The sequence below is a fragment of the Talpa occidentalis genome, unplaced genomic scaffold (assembly GCF_014898055.3).
Source record: "Talpa occidentalis isolate TD23 unplaced genomic scaffold, MPIMG_talOcc4v2.1 talOcc4.7, whole genome shotgun sequence".
Classification (NCBI taxonomy): domain Eukaryota; kingdom Metazoa; phylum Chordata; class Mammalia; order Eulipotyphla; family Talpidae; genus Talpa; species Talpa occidentalis.
In genome coordinates this window covers 33,319,693-33,338,867 of record NW_023605083.1, presented here as the reverse complement: position 1 = coordinate 33,338,867, position 19,175 = coordinate 33,319,693, and the positions used below count along the sequence as shown (strand labels likewise).

General features: G+C 33.1%; 2 protein-coding genes across 5 annotated transcripts in view; one reads left to right on the top strand and one right to left on the bottom strand.

Moving 5' to 3' along the window:
* The window catches only part of IFT74 (intraflagellar transport 74), a 66,770-nt gene that overhangs the window by 29,598 nt on the left and 17,997 nt on the right, over positions 1-19,175 (bottom strand). For all 4 annotated transcript variants that reach the window (XM_037491812.2, XM_037491813.2, XM_037491811.2 and 1 more), the window contains 4 exons: positions 7,723-7,861; positions 5,941-6,003; positions 4,400-4,543; positions 1,604-1,644 (listed from right to left, as the gene is read on the bottom strand). In XM_037491812.2, the coding sequence (XP_037347709.1) occupies positions 1,604-1,644; positions 4,400-4,543; positions 5,941-6,003; positions 7,723-7,861 (387 nt within the window). The remainder of the gene's footprint in view (positions 1-1,603; positions 1,645-4,399; positions 4,544-5,940; positions 6,004-7,722; positions 7,862-19,175) is intronic.
* LRRC19 (leucine rich repeat containing 19) lies at positions 9,278-18,731 on the top strand. Its single transcript, XM_037491815.2, has 5 exons — positions 9,278-9,337; positions 13,887-13,976; positions 14,942-15,452; positions 15,895-16,083; positions 16,573-18,731. Exons 2-5 carry the CDS (start codon positions 13,896-13,898, stop codon positions 16,896-16,898), a joined length of 1,107 nt encoding a protein of 368 aa, XP_037347712.1. The 5' UTR covers positions 9,278-9,337; positions 13,887-13,895; the 3' UTR covers positions 16,899-18,731.

Genomic DNA, 19,175 nt, shown 5'->3' with positions numbered 1-19,175 from the left:
ATGGTGCTAGGATAACTGGATATACACAAGCAAAAGAAAAAAAAAAACTGGATACCTACCTCACAACATATACAAAAGAATGATTTAAATATAATAACTGAACTATAAAACTCACAGAATGAAATACAGGCATAAATCTTTGTGACCCTAGATTAGGCAGTATTTTCTTAGCTAGGACACCAAAGACACAAGTAACAAAAAAAAAAAAAAAGAATAAGCTGAGTCTTATCAAAAATTTAAATTTCTGTGCCTCAAAGGACAACATCAAAAAGTGAAAATACAACTCACAGAATGGGAGGAAATTTTGGTAAAGCTTTTATCTAAGAGACTTGCATCTAGGGCATATATAAAACTCTTATAATTCAATAATAAAATGATGAACAATCCAATTAAAAAACTGGCAAAGGATCTGACCAGAAATTTCTCCAATGAACATAGCTGAAGAGGTGTGAACATATACTTTTGAATCATATACAGTGTTATAAGCCAATGCTACTTCAATTAAAAAAAAACTCACAATATTAAAAGACAACAACAACAAAAGAAGATATACCTGTGGCCACAAGCACAGGAAAAGAAACTCAATATCATTAGTCTTCAGGGAAATCCAAATCACAACCATAATGAGACACTACTTCACACCCACTTGGATGGGTATAATAAAGAAAAGACAGATAATAAAAGAGTTGGTGAAGATCTGGAGAAAATTAAAACTCTCACATAATTTTGGTGAAAATAAAACATGGTGCAGTTGTTTTAGAAAAGAGTCTGGTAGTTTCAGCAAATATAGAGTTACTATATGAGCCATCGATTTTCCTTCTAGGTATCTACCCAAGAGAAGTGAAAGCATATATTTACATAAAAGCTTGTATATGGCATCGGGATCCATCAGAGCAAAAAAAAAAAAAAAGCAAACAATTCAAATGTCTATCAACTGATGAATTACCCACACAATGGACCACTGCTTGGCAACAAAAATAAATGAAATACCGATTCATGCTACAACACAGATGAAAGTTAAAAGATTATATTAAGTGAATAAGTGAATGAACCCTTACATGAATACATGGGACCATATATTGTATGATTCCATTTTTATGAAGCATTCAGAATAGACAAATCTACAGAGACATAAAGTAGATAAGTGGTTGCATAGGCTTGGGGGGAGTAGGAGGAAATGAGAGGGGTGATGGTTAAATAGTGTAGGGTCTTTTTTTAAAGATTTATTTATTTATGCATACAAGAGGTCAGAGGTGCAAGGGGTGAGAGAATTCACCAGAGACAGAGTGGGGAGTAGAACAGGCAGATTGACTGAAATACACTTGAGGGGAGCAGTGGGCAAGTCAGGAGAGGCCTACTGTGTCATATGTGGGTCAGCTCCCTGGCTGGAGATCAAACTCATGCTGCAGTAGTTGGCTTGATAGTGCTGAGACTTCAACCCCCTACACTACCAGGGAGGCCTGGTAGTAGCATCAACATTATAAATGTGAACTACTTGAAAAAAATTCAACAATGTGCAACTCTTATACATTTAGAAAGTAATTTAAAAGATGAGAAATGGATTTAAAAAAATCTTAGCATAATTGAGTGTAACTGTACTTACTGTCGTTCCATACTGGCTATTTCCTGATTATCTTCTTTAACCTACAAAGTCATAAAAAGACAACAGTATTTAAAAAAAAAAAAACAACTCACTGTCAAACTATTTTTTTTAAGATTTTATTTTTCATATTTTTTAACTTTCTAAACCATTTTTATTAATTTATTTTTTATTTATATCGTTTACATCATTGTGTACTCCCCATAAAATTCCCATCACCAACTCACCTGTGAACTATCACCATAGTCCCTTGTACTTTAGCTATCCATACAAGAGTTGGGGTGTAGGCCAGAGGTATGTAGGGGACAGTGAGAGGATTCTCCAGAGACAGAGTAGGGAGCAGAACAGATGGATTGACTGAAATACACTGCTGAGGGGAGTAGTGGGGAGATAGAAGAGGTCTGCTGCACCATGTGGGTTAGCTCCCTGGCTGGGGATTGAACTCGTGACAACTTCATAGTGTTGAGACTTAACCTCTTGTACCAGCAGGGAGGCCCCTGCCAAACTTTCTTAAAGAGAATTTACTTCCTTCTAAAGTATGTTATACTAAAATGTCAAATATAGTCTCTTCTTTCTTCAAACTTAAGTTCTCCAACTTATTTAGTAAAATACAATCTCAAAAGTTAAAAAGATCATCAAGGAGCTATTCATAGATTTTTTTCCTTTCTCTACATAGCAGCAGGAAATTAACAAATCTTCAGGCCTGAATCAGTTTATATAAACATCTAGGATTTCTGAGACTGTCTCCTTTATTCCCTCTAAGCTAGGTTCACAAATTTAGCAATCCCTATTACATCTGAATGTCAGATAAACAATAAAAAAATTTAGGGTACAGGCCCTACCTAGTGGCGCAAGGGGTTAAGACGTAACCTATGAAGCTATCCACAGCCACGGCAGCTCGAGTTAGATCCCCAGCCGGGGAGCTACCCACATGGCACAGCAGACCTCTCCTGACTCGCCAGCTGCTCCCCTCAGCAGTGTACTTCAGTCTATCTGCCTGTTCTGTTCCCCACTCTGTCTCTGGTGAATCCTCTCAACCCCCACACCTGTGGCCTGTACCCCTGTTCTTATATGCATAAATAAAATAAATCTTTAAAAAACAAATAAATAAATAAATTTAGGGTACATACAGATAATGTAATACTTGGGATATACTCACCATTCTTACATCACACACACACACACACGCATATACACACACATACTTATTTTATTTTTTTAAAAAGATTGTTCACTGTTTATTTGAAATTCAAATTTAAGTAGTTGTTATGTATTTTATTTGGCAATCTTATCCTGAAATCTCTCTCCTCCCCTGCTTTTAATGATTTCTTTACAAGAAACTCCAGAGTTTCTGCATTTTATACCTCTCTGGAATGATACTAATAAATAGTTTGTGAGTTGATACCCAAAGTTCTTCTAAACCCAATAGGTTTAATCTAAGACTACAGCAGGCATTCCATTTTTAAGTCTCTAACTGGAGTCATCCCCAAATATGTATGCAGTTCTTCTAAGGGCTTATACAAGTGCCTCAGGATAAATAACAGGCTAATTATAACTTAGTGTGAGATTAAAACTAGCCTTTGGAGCCTCGCTGGTGGTGCCGGGGTTAAAGTCTCAGCACTATCAAGCAATCGCCAACCACTGAAGCATGAGTTCGATCCCTGGCCAGGGAACTAACCCACATGGCGCAGCAGACCTCTCCTGTCTCACTTGCTGCTCTCCTCAGCAGTGTATTTCAGTGGATCCGCCTGTTTTGTTCCCTACTCTGTTTCTGGTAAATACTCTCACCTCACAGCACCTCTTGCCTACACCCTAGCTCTTGTATGCATAAATAAATAAATAAATCTTTAATATAAATAAATAAATGAAATCAGCCTTGGGGTATTAACAAAGTATTGAGCTCAAGGGACATGACCTTGTGACATAGTATGATTTCATAGGTCACTTTAATTCCTTTCACTTTATGGAGGCACTGATTGTAATAATCACAAAAAGTTACTAGCCTTGGGGCCCTTTATTTTCTAAATATGAAACCCAAAGCAAATAATGAAATATATCTCAATAAGATTATATAATTATTTACTGACCAATAAAGAAGTTTCAACTTTTTCCTTTTTTTCAAAAGGTTTATTTATTTATGCATACAAGAACTGGGGTATAGGCCAGAGGCATGGGTGGGGGGGAGATGAATAGATTCACCAGAGACAGAGTGGGGAACAGAACAGGCAGACTGACTGAAATACACTGCTGAGGGGAGCAGCGGGTGAGTTAGAAGGGGTTTGCTCCGCCCTGTGGGTTGCTCCCTGCTGGCCGGGGATCGAACTCGTGCTGCAGTGGCTGCGGATAACTTCATAGGTTATGTCTTAACCCCTTGAGCCATCAGGGAGGCCCTCAACTTTTTCTTAACAGGGCACAAAACATGAAAAATAAATGGCCAAACCATTCATGAAGACCTAATACAGAATTAGGATGTAATTAAAAAAAAAAGTTTATGCAAAAAATAACTTTTTCCTATATTGTCTTGGTGAAGTGGTCCCTGTTAGTTTAGGTGAAGCTTACTTTTCACTTATTAACAAACTTACTGACATTTAATTCATATATTTTAAATAAATCAATGCATTTTCCAAATCCTGATATGTTAAAATAAAAGTTTTTTTGTGTCAATTTCTTTTTTTTGTTTTTTTAGTTATTCATTTTTTAAATTTTCTCTTTATTTATATAATTTTTACATCATTGTTCATTTTTAAACAATGTTTGCTTCCCCCCCACCAGCTGTAGACCCCAAAGGATTTCCTTTACCTGCTTAAGTAATCTCTCTCTTTCTTCCATTGGAGATCCCATGCTTTTGTCTTCTGCAATCATTTGATCTCGATGGGACTCTAACTCGTAAAGTTTTTCGTGCAGTAATACGGCCTCCTGTTTTACCTGGGAGTGTGCTATTTCCTGAAAGGAACCAAAAATTAGTATTTTATCAAAACTATTTGCAAATAGGTTTTAGTTTATAAGAATATGGGCAAATTTAAACTAGCAGCATCTTTACACAGATATCAGATATCTATCATACTCAATAATGCTAAAAATCATATTTCTAAGATGAAATAAAAATATGTATATTTTCATAAGTTATTGTCAGTCTAAGAGTCACAAGAGGATGGTAGGCTTACTTTATTTTCTAAATATAATATTTAAACAGCGATAGAACATCTCTACCAATGGTAAGATAGTAAAAAAAAGTCACACTGTATGTGCAAATTTAACCACAATATCCAATTCAAAGTCCAAAGAGCCTATTTCTAGAGGAGAGATATTTTTCCTTGAAACAGATTATATATAATATATATATATAATTATATATATAATATATATATAATTATATATATATAATTTCCCACAATATTAGGGTTGAATTGTGTCTTCTCCAAAGATATACAGGATCCTAATATCTAGTACCTGTGATTGTGACTTAATTTAGAAATGGCGTTTTTGCAGATTTAGACAAATAAAGATGAGTCATTACAGTGGAACCTAAATCAGCACTACTGCTGTCCATTTGAGAGAAGAGCTATAGAGACAAACAAGGAGAAAGTCACAATGACATAGGGATTATAATGATTGCAAGGAAAGCCAAGAATTGACAGCCACTAACAGAAGTTTGGAAGAAGCAAGGAAGGTTTCTACCCAGCATCTCATAAGTATGGTTCTGCTGAAATCTTGATTTTTAACTTTCAGATTCTAAAATTGTGAGAAAATGTATGTTCTTTTAAGTCCTCCAATTTATAGCACTTTATTATAGTAGCAATAGAAACTAATACACCAAGTAGAATAGTTTTGTGTATTTGAGCTGCTCTGCTCACCAAGAGAAAATAAGGGCTATTAAATAATTGAAAGAACTTCTATTAAATAATGGAAAGAACTAGAGATGTTGATGACGGTGATGATAATGATTATGATGACAATGAAAATAACATCTGAAGCTGTTGTTTATCAAGTTCTTGTTTTGGTGGTAGGTTGGTAAAAATACTTACAATTGTGGAAATGTAAACCTATACCCCTAAGAAATATGTTGTGATGTAAATCAACATTACTGCAATAAATTTCAAATAGTTAAAAACAAATAAAAAATTTATGTTAATTTCATATGTACACAATAGGTACTCAATAGTTGAATCTAATTTCTTACCAAACAAGGATATGTATAGTCATGAATGGGGAAAAAATATTATACTCTTGTTAGTAAAATGTTAAATTAATATGTACTTGAATGAATCCTAATAACATAATTAATTGAATTATTGTCTATGACTGAGTAATGTAAGAACCCTATTTAATTTTGTACTTACTGCTTCCAGGCTCTCTTTTTTCATGTTCAATGAATCTAGCTGTTGCTGGAGTGTATCTAGTTCCTAAGAACAAGGGAAAAAAGCAAATATAAATTCAAGTTACATTAAGAATATTTCTGTTTCTCAAAACTTCAAATATGGATGTAACAAAGTAAATATTGTAAATAATTTCAACAGCATTTTACAAGATGACTAGAATTTATTAACATTCACTAATTCCCCTTTACCCAATTTCTTCTGTATTCCTAAAACCCTTACCATGATCTACCTTTATTTTTTTTCCATCTTTTTTTTTAAAGATTTATTTATTTATACAAGAACTGGGGTACAGGCCAGATGTGTGGGAGGGTGAGAGGATTCACCAGAGACAGAGTGGGGAACGGAACAGGCAGACTGATGAAATACACTGCTGAAGGGAGCAGCGGGCAAGAGAGGAGAGGTCTGCTCCGCCATGTGGGATTCTTGCCAGCCGGCTAGGATCGAACCCGTGCTGCAGAGGCTATGGACAGCTTCACAGAGTGGCACTCAACCACCTGTACTACCAGGGAGGCCCATGATCTACCTTTAAAAATAGTTTATGAACTTGTCAAAGGTTGCCAGACCTATTCACAGTCAAATCTGATTCTGTTCGAAAAATATCACAAGTCTTCCAATTAATGATGGCATTGTTTAAAGTGGTGATTTTTACTTCTGATCTTTTTAACCATATTTTCATATCTTTTGCCAAATTTCTTTTAGAGCCAAGAGTTATACCAATTTACAAGGCTAAGGGATAAGACCATGAACTGACTACTCATTCAAAATTTCTGTAAAGAATAACTATATATTTTATATTTGACATTTCTATAATGCACTTTCTTCTATATTTCACTGTGGCTTATAAATCTTGTCTACAATTAAAAGTTACATTGAAATACCAATCAAAGAAAATAAAGAAACTAAAACCATTCATAATTGGCATTTGTGGGAACTAATGGCTTAACCATTTGGTTAAGGAATATCTGGGCATGAAAGGATACTTCCATGTGAATCTGAGTCAACACCATAACTTAATGTTGGGAGGATTCTTAATACTCCACCAATAGGAACCCAAATTACTTATGTAAATATCATGGTTAGGGGATATTAGTTGTTCAAACCAAGGACATAGCAGGTAAAAAATTTAAACTGCTTAGTAGGCAGTACAGAAAAGAAGGTAAATATCTATGAGGACTTTTGATGCTTCCATTAAAACATCATTGTAGGGGCCTCCCCGGTGGCGCAGCGGTTGAGCGCTGGGTTGCGAAGCTGCCCGCAGCCTCTGCAGCGCCGGTTCAATCCCTGGCTGCTCCCCGGCTGCTCCCCGGCCACCGGAGGAGGGTCCCACATGGCGCACAGACCTCTCCTGCAGCCCGCTGCTCCCCTCAGCAGTGTACTTTGGACCTTCTGCCTGCTCTGCTCCCCGCTCTGGCTCTGGTGAATTCTCTCACCCTCCCACGCTTCTGACTGTAGACTGTATCCAGTGCTTGTATAAATAAATAAATAAATCTATCTTTTAAAAAAAAATCATTGTAAAAACAATTATCTTTATGATATGCAAAAATTAAGGATGCATAGAACTGAAGAAATAATATAGCAAAAGCTAGGTTATTTATGCAGCATAAGAAAATTAGATCTGGCTTCTCAAATTTAAATGTCCAGACAAATCTGTAGACCTTGTAAAAATGAAGATTCTGATCAAATTGTTGCTTAGGTTTCCCATGTTCAGATTTTTGTAGCAAGACTGCAGAGTATTAATATTACCTGCAACAATTTTTCATTTGTGGTTTTCATTTCTATATACTTGACTTGTTTTTCAGGAGACATATTTTTGATAATGCCATCTGCTGCTTGTTTTTCCTGTTCAATTTCTTCTTCCACACTTCTGATTTGTTTTTCTTTCCTGAAATCAAAAGTCAGGGGGAACAAAATTAATTTTACTAAGGTCAGTCCCAACTTAGTAGGACACTTAACAATAGTTCGTGTTTGAAAATCCTTATAGTTGTATAAAAATGTTCTATGTGACCTTCACAAAATTTGGACATAGCAGTTCAAATTTATGTCTCTCTCTTCTCAATCTCCAAATCATTTTATTTCCTTACTATCCATTTTACTTATTAGAAAAAACAGATTATTGTTAAAAAACAATATTAACAAAAAATTAACAAAGAAAATTGTGAAAACCTTGTACTTAAGAATGTATTTATACTTTTTATTATCACACTCTCAAGACAAAAGTTATATTTCAGAATAGTGGTTTTCAAACATCAAGGTACAGATTTCTTTGTTATGGAAATGTATCATGTAAGTCATATAAAGCAAACAGCTCTGAGTGAACTGGAGAGTAGGGAAAATTATAGTACAATTTTATTTCAAAAAATAAAATACTTTTGGATTAATAATGTACTTAAATTTCCTATTAGCTATTGCTTTAGTTGAAAATGGTATTCCAGAAATTATCAGTTACATTTTAACAGTTTAAAATAGTAAGTTAATTTTCCTAAAAACAAGAACATTACAAATATAATCCTGTAAAAATAATAGCAAAATTAATTAAAGGCCCTAACTATCTTTATCATATAATTGCAAGAAATACAATGATGTGCCACTTACTATTTAGGCAACATCAGTTAGTAACAGGGTAAAGAAAAATTGTGAAAAGAAACTTCTGGAACTAACTCATTCTGAATTCCATGATTATTCACTATCAACAATGCATCTTAATGATGCTTTTGCCTAATGTCTACTGTAGTTAGATGGGAACAAATGTTGGACAATACTCCCTTCCACAGAGGGAAAATTATAGCACAAAAAAGGTAACTGAATTTTAAGACAACAAAATGGCCAAGTGTAAGATCTTTTGATGCTTTCAGCACTTTGTACCTTCTGTAACAGCAGTAAAACCACCAATGAGGGTATCATAAAAATGAGTAAACAACAAAGTTGAAACTCAGTGGAATGTAAAACTTGGTGGAATCTTTTCACTCGAATCTTTCCAAAAACAAAATACCTTTGCGATTAACTCAAATCACCTATGTATCTTGCAAAGCATGCATTATCAATTATTTTTTATGTACTTTAATTCACAACATAAGTTACTTATATTTAAATTTTTCAAGAGTAATTATGAAAAACGCTATGCAAACCACCTTATTACATGCAAAAGTCAAAGATGACTTGAAGAAATGCTAGTCAATCTTTTGCTAAGGAACTCTAGCACTTTTTTTTTTTAATCACCTGTTCACTGGGTACAAAGGTTAACACAAAGTGAAATGTAATCATATGACATACTTTTTTTTTTTTTTAAATTGGTTTAGAAGAAACAGAATAGATTCCTTAGTACACCATTTTCTGAGACAAAAGCAAAAAAAAAATAAAGGTAAGATCCTATGTAATTACAGGTTTGGGGTGGTTGTTGATATTCTAAAAAATGATAATTAAGTTGTTAAGTCTGTACTATAATCTTTGCTTTTAAAAGGTGAAGTAAGAGCAGAAAATGTGATTATATTTTTATGTAACCAACCTTACAATTATAAACCTAGAACATGGACAAAAAAAATCTTTCTCAAATAAAGTTATGCTGTAATGCAAAGTAATTGTTTTTCTTTCAAAATCAAAAAGTTTTCATCTAGCCAATCATATTTATAAGATCTTTTTATTTTGAAGTATAGTCACCACAGGTCATTTTGAAGTGACAATAACTTAAAAACAACTTTGTAAGATGAAAAAAGATTGGCCACCATTTGATTATTGTTGATACTAGGTAGTGACTATTTTCTCAAGATTTTTGTCCTAAAATTTTCCATTATAAAAATTTTTAGCAAACAAATGAGACAAACAAAAAAAAAAACTTTTGGATTACACAAACAATTAGTGTTTACCACATGGGAAGGGGAAGGGAAGTGGGTAAATCAGATAAAAGAGGTCAATTGTATGGTGAAGGATAGAATTTTAGTAGCTAATTTAATGTAAATATTAACCTGTTGATTTTTAACGCTGTACATCTGATACATATATTTTATTCAACAGACCAAAATAATTACAGCACTTTTCTTGTATATATTGCTTGTAATTTTAAGATTTGTCAATTAGGAAAAAGACTCCTCTAATCCTTATAGTTTTATTTCCAGTAGCACAATGGATAAAATAATTTCTGGTATTAAATAGATGATATAAGTAATGCAGGGCCATCTTCTGTCTTCATAGGCTCACAGTGCTGCCTGACTTCCATTACTTTCTTCAGCTGTTCCTATTTCACATCAAATCTTAAGTCCAGTTCATTACCTTTTTATAGTCCTACCCTATTTAATGATCTCTACCCAATTATTTCTGGGGCGGAAAAAAAGGCATGTCTCTTTTATTTGCCAATATCTCACCCTGCCATAGACATCGATATAAACTTTATTACACCACTGAAAGTACAGAAACAAGCCACGGAAGAGGCTGTATACTTACTCCTAAAGATCATTAAATATGGGTAAACAACCTTTTACATATTTGGCACCCCCCTTTTGTAAGAAATGGTATAGAGTAAGTGACAGTTTGAACTAATTTCTTAGTCTAAAAGAGATTCTATTATGAGCTACATCTAAGTTGTAAAAATCTGGAAGAAAGTGTGGCTTTTCTAACAAGTTTGATTTAACTATGGATAGGGAAAAAGTGGAAGGAGAATATACATAAACAGATGAATGAACTGAAAGCAATGAGGAAGTCAACTAAAATATATCAGTATTGAAATAACAATAAATTTCTCATTGCTAATGAGGTAATTAATAACTTGAAGTGAGTCTCATTCTGAGTAACTGTCCTACTTCCTGCTCTCATGGAATTAATTTTTCATAAAAATCATAAGTAACCAATTGTAACAAATGCCATAAGAAGGTTCAAAAGACAAAATGTTAGAAAAACACCACAGATGTCTTTATAACCATTCAAATAGATATTTACAGCATAGTTTCTATGACTTTAAAAAAAGATAAAGAACAAGAAACATCACAGCAATAAATGATTAAATAGAAAATATTCAAGTATTCACGTAAATTCAAGAAGAATTTACTCTAATAAATAGCAATTTCCAGTTAGATGGCACACTGACTGTAGCTATTAACTTTTCTGCCCAGAACCCAATGAGAATGAAAATAAAAAGTAATAAGGGATAGAAAATCCAAGGACAAAGAGAATGGAAAAGAGAGGAATAGCAATAAAACCAAGAAACTAGGGCCTCCCTGGTGGTGCAAAGGATTAAGACACAACCTATGAGGCTATCCGCAGCCACTGCTGCATGAGTTTGATCCCCAGCCAGGGAGCTACCCACATGGTGCAGCAGACCTCTCCTGACTCACCTGCTGCTCCCCTCAGCAGTGTATTTCCATCAATCTGCCTGTTCTGTTCCCTGCTCTGCCTCTGGTGAATCCTCTCACCCACCATACCTCTGGCCTGTACCCCAGTTCTTGTATGCATAAATAAATAAATCTTAAAACAAACAAACAAACAAACAAGAAACTGGAACGCTAATAGTTAAGATGGAACTGACTGCTAAAGCAAAAATTTTCCCAAGCCAGAAATGTGGAAAAGTTGAGAAGCCACTTGAACCTCTAAATGGTCCAGAATTTATACTGCAGAACCTCTAAATGGTCTAGAAATTGGCAGCACGAGGTATTGTGTAACCAGAGGAGGAGGGGCTATTATATATTTGACAGTGAGAATATGTTTACATACGAAGATAAGCCCACTTTCACCATCCAGCTCTCAGAATCCTGACCACATGGCTTTACCTGTTGAGGCAGTAGATAAGAAGAATCATTTGGGGGAATCCAGCCAGCAAGAGAAAAGAGCTAAACAACAAAATTTAGGAATTCCTAAGCAAATAGCTTGGCAACTTCTAGTCTACAGCAAGGTCTACAGTCAATAAGACCCATAAATACAGTTTCCAATTAGCTTTTTAGTCATCTATTTTTATATGTAAGCTCCAAACCCAGTGTTAACAGATATATGAATAAGGCCTCTAATATAAAGGACATTAACCAAATTAAGCCAGAAAAGCACAACCTGTGGCCACAGAGGCTATTCAAGGAAAAATTAATTGAGAAATAACAAGAAAATGTACAGGACAATGTCAAAGAAAACATTCAGAGGAGAAAAAGAGCTTATAGAATTAAAAAGATGACAGTGAAAAAAAAACTAATAGAGAAGTTTAAAGATAAAACTGAGGATATCTCTCAGAAAGCAGAGCAAAAACACACAGAAGTGAAAGGTAGAAGAGCAAAGATAAAATATTGGAAAATCATTCTAGGAGATCAAACATACAATTAAGGGAGTTCTAGAAAGAGAAGACTGAAAAGAAGGGAAAAAAAAAAAAAACTACCCAAGAAATAATTTATAAAATCTGCTAGAACTGACTGACGTAGCTTCCAGATTGAAAGCACCCACCAAATACCCATTTTCATCAATGAAAACTAACTTTCACACAGGATTATGAAATTTCAGAACACTGACTTTAAAAGCTACTGGGGCTAAGAAGAAGCAAGTGACATAAAAGAACAAAGAATTAGTACGGCAAGACATCAGAGTTCTTAAGAGTGATACTAAAACCCAAAGACAACAGGGCAATGCTGTCTACATTTCGAGAGAAAATTATTTTCTACTTTGAATTTTGTTACTTCCCAATATCTTTCGAGAGCTAAAAAATTTCCCTCCTCCAGAAACTACTATAGGATTTTCCATTAAAAAAAATAAGGTAATAATTCAAGGGATATTTTAGAAAAACAGGAATCCAGTAACAAAAGCAAAAGGGACTGTCTCTGAGGACAGAGGGAAAGCAGACATCAACTGCTGTGTAGAGGGCCTAGAGATCAGCTGCTCTAGATTAGAGACTAGTTACAAGTACTTGGAGAAACTTTTCTAAATAAATGAAACAGATAAAGTTCCTAGTATATATGTAAACTATGAAGAGATTTGCACTAACAATGGAGAGAGATGGAAGGAATTATGCATAAGTCAGAATGACAAAGACAAATATTGGACATTTACATAGATTATTCAACAAAGCAAAATACTTATATAAACTTGTGGACACCAATAAGCAAAATGAAAGTTCTGAGGTTAAGAGAAAAGGGGGAGGGAGACAGTATGAGGGGAGATAAGGAATGGTGGGAGGAAAAAAGAATTTAAAAAAAGTTATTGAGAGATTTGCTAGGGGAGAGTTTGTGTGTACATTCATTAAAAAAAAAAAAACAAAAAAACCCCCCAGAAAATAAAGCACATTAATAAAAAGAACAGTTAATTTAGAAGAGAAAAGTGCAGGAACAGAAAAGTAATCCTGTTACATGATTCAGTCACTGATAGTGTTTCTATATTTATGGTATAATATAAAGAATAAATATTATATATAATAAATATTATATTATGGTATAATATAAAGAATAAATATTAATCTAACCAAAATTATAATGTACTATCTAGAGAAATGAGGGAAGAAAGACTCCGATGTGCTAGAAATGAAGGAAGAAAGACTCTTATCTCCTACAAAGTCAACAGATTATAGGAATAGTTAACATCTAAAATTGAAAAGCAAAAAGGTAACAACACAAGGATATATTTAAACATGTACATATTAATGAATACATATTCTTCTGAGTATTTTTGTCTACATATGTTACAAAATTTTAAATGCACAACCACATCAATCATTTTAAAGTTCCTTTCAATAGCTCTAGAAACTAATGAGACACCTTAAAATGTACTTTCATTCTCTATACAAGGTTTTCAGTTTAAAATTAGAATGTAAAGAAAGTGAAGGACAAGTACTTGTTTCACATTTTATGTATTCTAAGGAAAAAAATTGAAATGAAAAGGGTTATCAAGATGTCTTAAATAATCTTTCAAGTGCTAGTCCCCTATCCAGATGAAAATGTGCTCTTTCCTATCAGGTCTGCAACATGAAAATTAAATGCATCACAATCTTGTTTTGGACCTTCTCCATGCTATTATTATCAGATGAAAGTCAGACTTCTGAAACAGTAAGTTTTTACAATAAAGTAGTGATTTTCAAGGGCACACTGTGGGTATATTAAGCAAAATATCCCAAGACATGAAAAGAAAACAAAATTTAAAAAAATTCCAAGTTATCAAACTAGTTCTTTATTTAGCTGTGTATATTCAACTGTTATCTCTGAGCTAGATTCTAACTTGACAAAAGCAGTCTTCATTTCAAAAACTGAGTTCTCTAAAAAAAAACAAAACAAAACTGAGTTCTTTGAAATTGGTTAAAGGAGGTATGTATAAATTCTTACTACAAAATAAAAGATTGCTTTCAACTCCAAAAACAATAAAAACAAGAACTATTTCTCTGTATCCCCTCCACATAAGGAGAGCACTACTTCCTGTCACCTAAAATTCAATACAGAGTACAATTTCTGTTTTAAAGATAAAAACTTTAGTTTAAAGCACCAAACTCTGAGCTGTTAACCCTACAGAGCTACATATTGGGTATCATTTCTTAATTATTTAATAGTCTAGGTTTAATGTTGGTAGCTCTACTTATTTTTTTAAATTACATGTTTAAAATAATTTCCTCATTAAAACTGTCAGTCTTGCACAGGGGAATACTAAATATTTTAACAGAATTACTATCACGTATTTCCACAAAAATAAATTGAAATATTCTTTCTGTAATGGTTGAATAAATTGAAAGAGACCTACATGCAAAGCTAAAATCACCATGATCAATTGTATGGATCAGAATTTCTTAATCTTCAGTATTTCATCCCAGTTAAGATTTTTACTGAAGATTTTTATAATGATTTTCAGTCCATTAGAAAAGCATCTGCTTTATTTTTTTCACACTATATAATACCATCAGATCAGATAATAGATATTTTTCTAAACCTTTTCCTTCCAATGTCTAAAGTCTAGATCTAAAAATTTGGGAAATTATGTTAATATTATTTCTGATTAATACATTTTTAATATTTTTCTTTTTTAGGAAATCAAATGTAATTTCACTGAAAAGAACTATTCTTTGATTCCAGTGAATATTAATAAAGAAGTTAACATACTTGATCTTAGTTATAACCAAATTTCTCTGAATGCTACAGACATTAGGGTTCTACAGCAGTATTTTTTACTCACTGAACTCTATTTGATTGAGAACAATATCTCTGCTTTATATAGTAATAGTTTTACTAATCTCTCCAAGCTAAAAATTTTAAATATCTGTAAAAACTCCATCCACTTAATTCAACAGCATGCATTTGCAGGTTTAAATAAACTAAAACAGTTATATCTCTGCCAAAACAAAATATTACATTTGAATCCCGACATGTTTGTGTCTCTAAAAAATCTGAGACTTCTAAATCTGCAAGGCAATTTGATAAGTTATTTGGATGTACCACCACGGTTTCATCTGGAATTAATAATTTTACATGAAAATCCATGGAACTGCTCTTGTCTACTGAATTTGCAGAACTGGTTGAACACATCAAATGTGACACTAGGTAAGCTATCATAATTTAATACAAATCAAAATTTGAGTTTTGTGTGTTGTTCCACCCCAGAATAGCCCCTTATTTTATGTTTTAAAGTAAAGGAAACCATTCCTGCTTAAGGGAACAGGAGAAACACTGAGAGTGGATGAAAACAGGCTCTCTACTTTGTTAACTACTAACCATGCTCGGCCTAAGATTCAGATTTTCACTATAATTTTAATCACATCAGATGTATTAATGCAAACTAAATAATAAACAGATACTGCACTTAAACCTTATCATAAAATAACTTAATAAACAAGAATGTGTTGCCAGGCAAATCTAAGAGTCTTATACATGTAATAAATTCTAGATAATAATTGTAAAATTCTGAATAAAAATAATTATAAAATCTTGTTAGCCATTCTTATTTTCTATAATATATTTTAATTTATTCTTTCTTATTTACTAGAAAATGAGAACATCACCATGTGCAACTCCCCAGATATCCTGAAGAACTACAGTATCAAAACAGTACCTTATAAGGCTAAATGCTATTCTAAGTTTTCTTCACCTCTAACTGAAGATTTTTACAATGATTTTCAGTCCATTAGCAATTCAACATTTAATAGCTCTTTGAACAACTTAACAAGAAATTCAGGTAATGTACCGTTTTTGAATATTACTATCGCTGAAAGTAGTACACTAGTATACTGAACTGAGGTTGTTCTCATTATTTTTCTGTATTTTTAATTTCTGTAAACAACAAGAAAGAACAATTCCTCATCTCAACAAAAACTTTCCAAAATACTGGATTTCCAAACCAGGCTCTGAAAGTTAGCAGCCAAATGCCACTATGCAAATTATTTAACTTCACTGAGCCTCAGTTTTAAATCTTAATAGGCATAATCAATAATGTTCCTAAATGAATGGATAAGCAATATTTGCAAAGATAACTAGTTATTTTAAAAAAGGTATTCTTTTACCGCACTGTGATATATCTTTATTTTTTGTAGCTTTAGCAACTATTGCCTAAAGAAAATTATAAAATATGTTTATTTCTCCAATATAGAGGAGTTACAGGACACACAATTATAATTACTTTACTTTTTGTCAATTTAACAAAATCTCTCTCTCTCTTTCATTTAAGAACATGAACCAATCGGAAAAAGCTGGTTTTTTCTTGTCAGTGTTGTAGTCACTGTACTGCTCACTTCATTCCTCATTTTTATTGCCATCAAATGTCCAGTGTGGTATAATTTTCTGCTTAGTTACAATCATCATCGCCTGGAAGAGCATGAAGTAGAAACCTATGAAGATGGGCTTACTAGAAATTCAAGTTATCTTTCACAGATATCAAATACAAACTCTGAAGACACTACAGTAATATTTGAACAATTGCATTCATTTGTGGTAGATGATGATGGATTTATTGAAGATAAATATATAGATACTCAAGTATTACATGAAGATTAATTTCTTTCAATGTTTGATTTTCTAAAAAATGTTATCAACTCATAGTTTAGACATGAGATTTTGATATGAGGCATATCAAACTATAGCTAATAGACTTTCATGTTATTAAACACAACTACCATATAATTATATTCTTCTCATTGGTATTAAGCAAGTAGGTCCAAATAGAGCAACTGACACTTACCAAAAGCTAACAGTTACTGGCCTCCCCGGTGGCGCAGCGGTTGAGCGCTGGATTGCGAAGCTGCCCACAGCCTCTGCAGCGCCGGTTCGATCACTGGCTGTCAGGCGAGGGTCCCACATGGTGTGCAGACCTCTCCTGCCACCCACATGCTCCCCTCAGCAGTGTACTTCGTCACTTTGCCTATTCTACTCTCCGCTCTGGCTCTGGTGAATTCTCTCACCCTCCCGCGCCTCTGACTGTACCCAGTACTTGTATAAAAAAAAAAAAATAAATCTTAAAAAAAAAAAAAAGTAGCAGTTACAAATAGTAGCAGTGCTATTTTCAGCAGTATTCAGGAGACAATACATAATAGTAAGGAAAACAGACTACAGTAAATGATTCATTAATGTATCTACCTGATTTTCATTCTAGCCCAGAAGTTTAATGTCATATACATTAAAGTTTTAGTAATTGGAATCAATAAAGAAATAAAGGTTTGGATTTGTATAAGGGTCAAAGAAACAGAATTAGTTTAAATTGACAACACAGTAAGATTAATTTTATGTTCACAGAATGAATTCATGGATATGTATAATATTTTTAAAATGTTCACTGAATTAGCATGATAAATTTCCTGAAAATTTAGTAGCAATTTAAACCACAGGCACAAAGTCCAAGCACAATCCCTAATAAAGGTGTAGGATGACCTTTCCATTCAGTTGACTATATTTTTTCATCTCCAGAATTTCAATTCATTTCTTTTTAATAATTTCTGTCTCCTTATTGATATTCTGTTATTTGGTGACAACAAATTCTGTTCTCATAATTTGTTTTAGTTATGTAGACATGGTTTTCTTTAAGGCCTTTGATCATATTTAAAATGGTGGATTTAAAATTTTTGTCTAGTAAGTCTAGTGTCCAGAGTTTGTCAATGATGGTACTTATTGTTTGTCCATCTGTATTGGCCACACTTTCTTGCTTCTTTGCATATCTCCTAATTTATTTTATTAAAATCAGGAAAATTTTAAATAATATAATGCAGAAACTCTGGACATCAGATTCTCACCTCTCCCAGAATTTGCTGTTATTACATTTTGTTATTGTTTGTTTAGTGACTTGTAAAGCAATTCTGTGAAGTCTGTATTTTTTGTTGTATTTGGTTATTGAAGTCTCTGCTTTGTTAATAGTTGGACAAAGATTTTCTTAGACACATAAAATCAATAACTCTCTAATTTGTTCAGAGGATGTGTATGTGTGTGTGTGTGTATTCTGAGATACTACTTCAATACTCAGGCATGCACTTTACAATTCTGACTTAGCCTTCACTGCCTGTGCAGAGCTTCACGATCAATCAGAAGTGGTAGTTTTGGCCTTTTCAGATCTTTCCTGAGAAGTCACATTGCCTTGGACATACATGAGACCTTCTACATTTCCAGAAACATGCAATATTTTCAATGTTTCTATGGACATTTCATTCCTCAGGTTTTCCTGTAAAATAGAAGAACTGACTCATTTATTTATGATGCATATTTGCTTGTGTTTAGGGGAACATGCTTTCAATAAGAAAGCATGTTTCATAATTTCTAAAAGATAATATCAATCATACTTTATTATTAAATTTCAACTGTCAGAGTGAAATAATTGTGGAAATGAGACATCTTTTTCTAAATCATCTATCATTCTGCTAAAACATATTTTAATTTAAAATGCAAATATTAATATTTAAGAAATGTGGTAAAATGAAATGTAACTATTAATATAAAAAGACAAAGACTACATCTACTCTCATATTCAAAAATGTTTTAATTGAATATTGGTTTTTAACAAATATGTGACTAAACAAAAATAAATAGAATATGAAATTATAATTACATGTTTTTAAAGGATAACTGATCCTAATTAATATCAAATTAGAGAGTGTGGACTTCAGAATTGGAAGAGAATCATTGATTCAAGCAGACATATGAAATTTAATTAAAATCAGGTATCTAAGTGCCATTGTAGTAATATATCAAGGTTATATATTGTAATCAATTTATTGTAAATAGGTGTTCCGTAATAAAGTCAGACAGTCATACCACTCTGAGTGGTGGTATAAAAGAGAGTGAAAAAAT

Bases quoted from the DNA above. Each gene is read 5' to 3' on its own strand.
- LRRC19 (XM_037491815.2), top strand. From the start codon at position 13,896: ATGAAAATTAAATGCATCACAATCTTGTTTTGGACCTTCTCCATGCTA. The intron at 13,977-14,941 runs GTAAGTTTTTAC...TTTCTTTTTTAG, and splicing joins AAAGTCAGACTTCTGAAACA to GAAATCAAATGTAATTTCAC. The intron at 15,453-15,894 runs GTAAGCTATCAT...CTTATTTACTAG, and splicing joins CACATCAAATGTGACACTAG to AAAATGAGAACATCACCATG.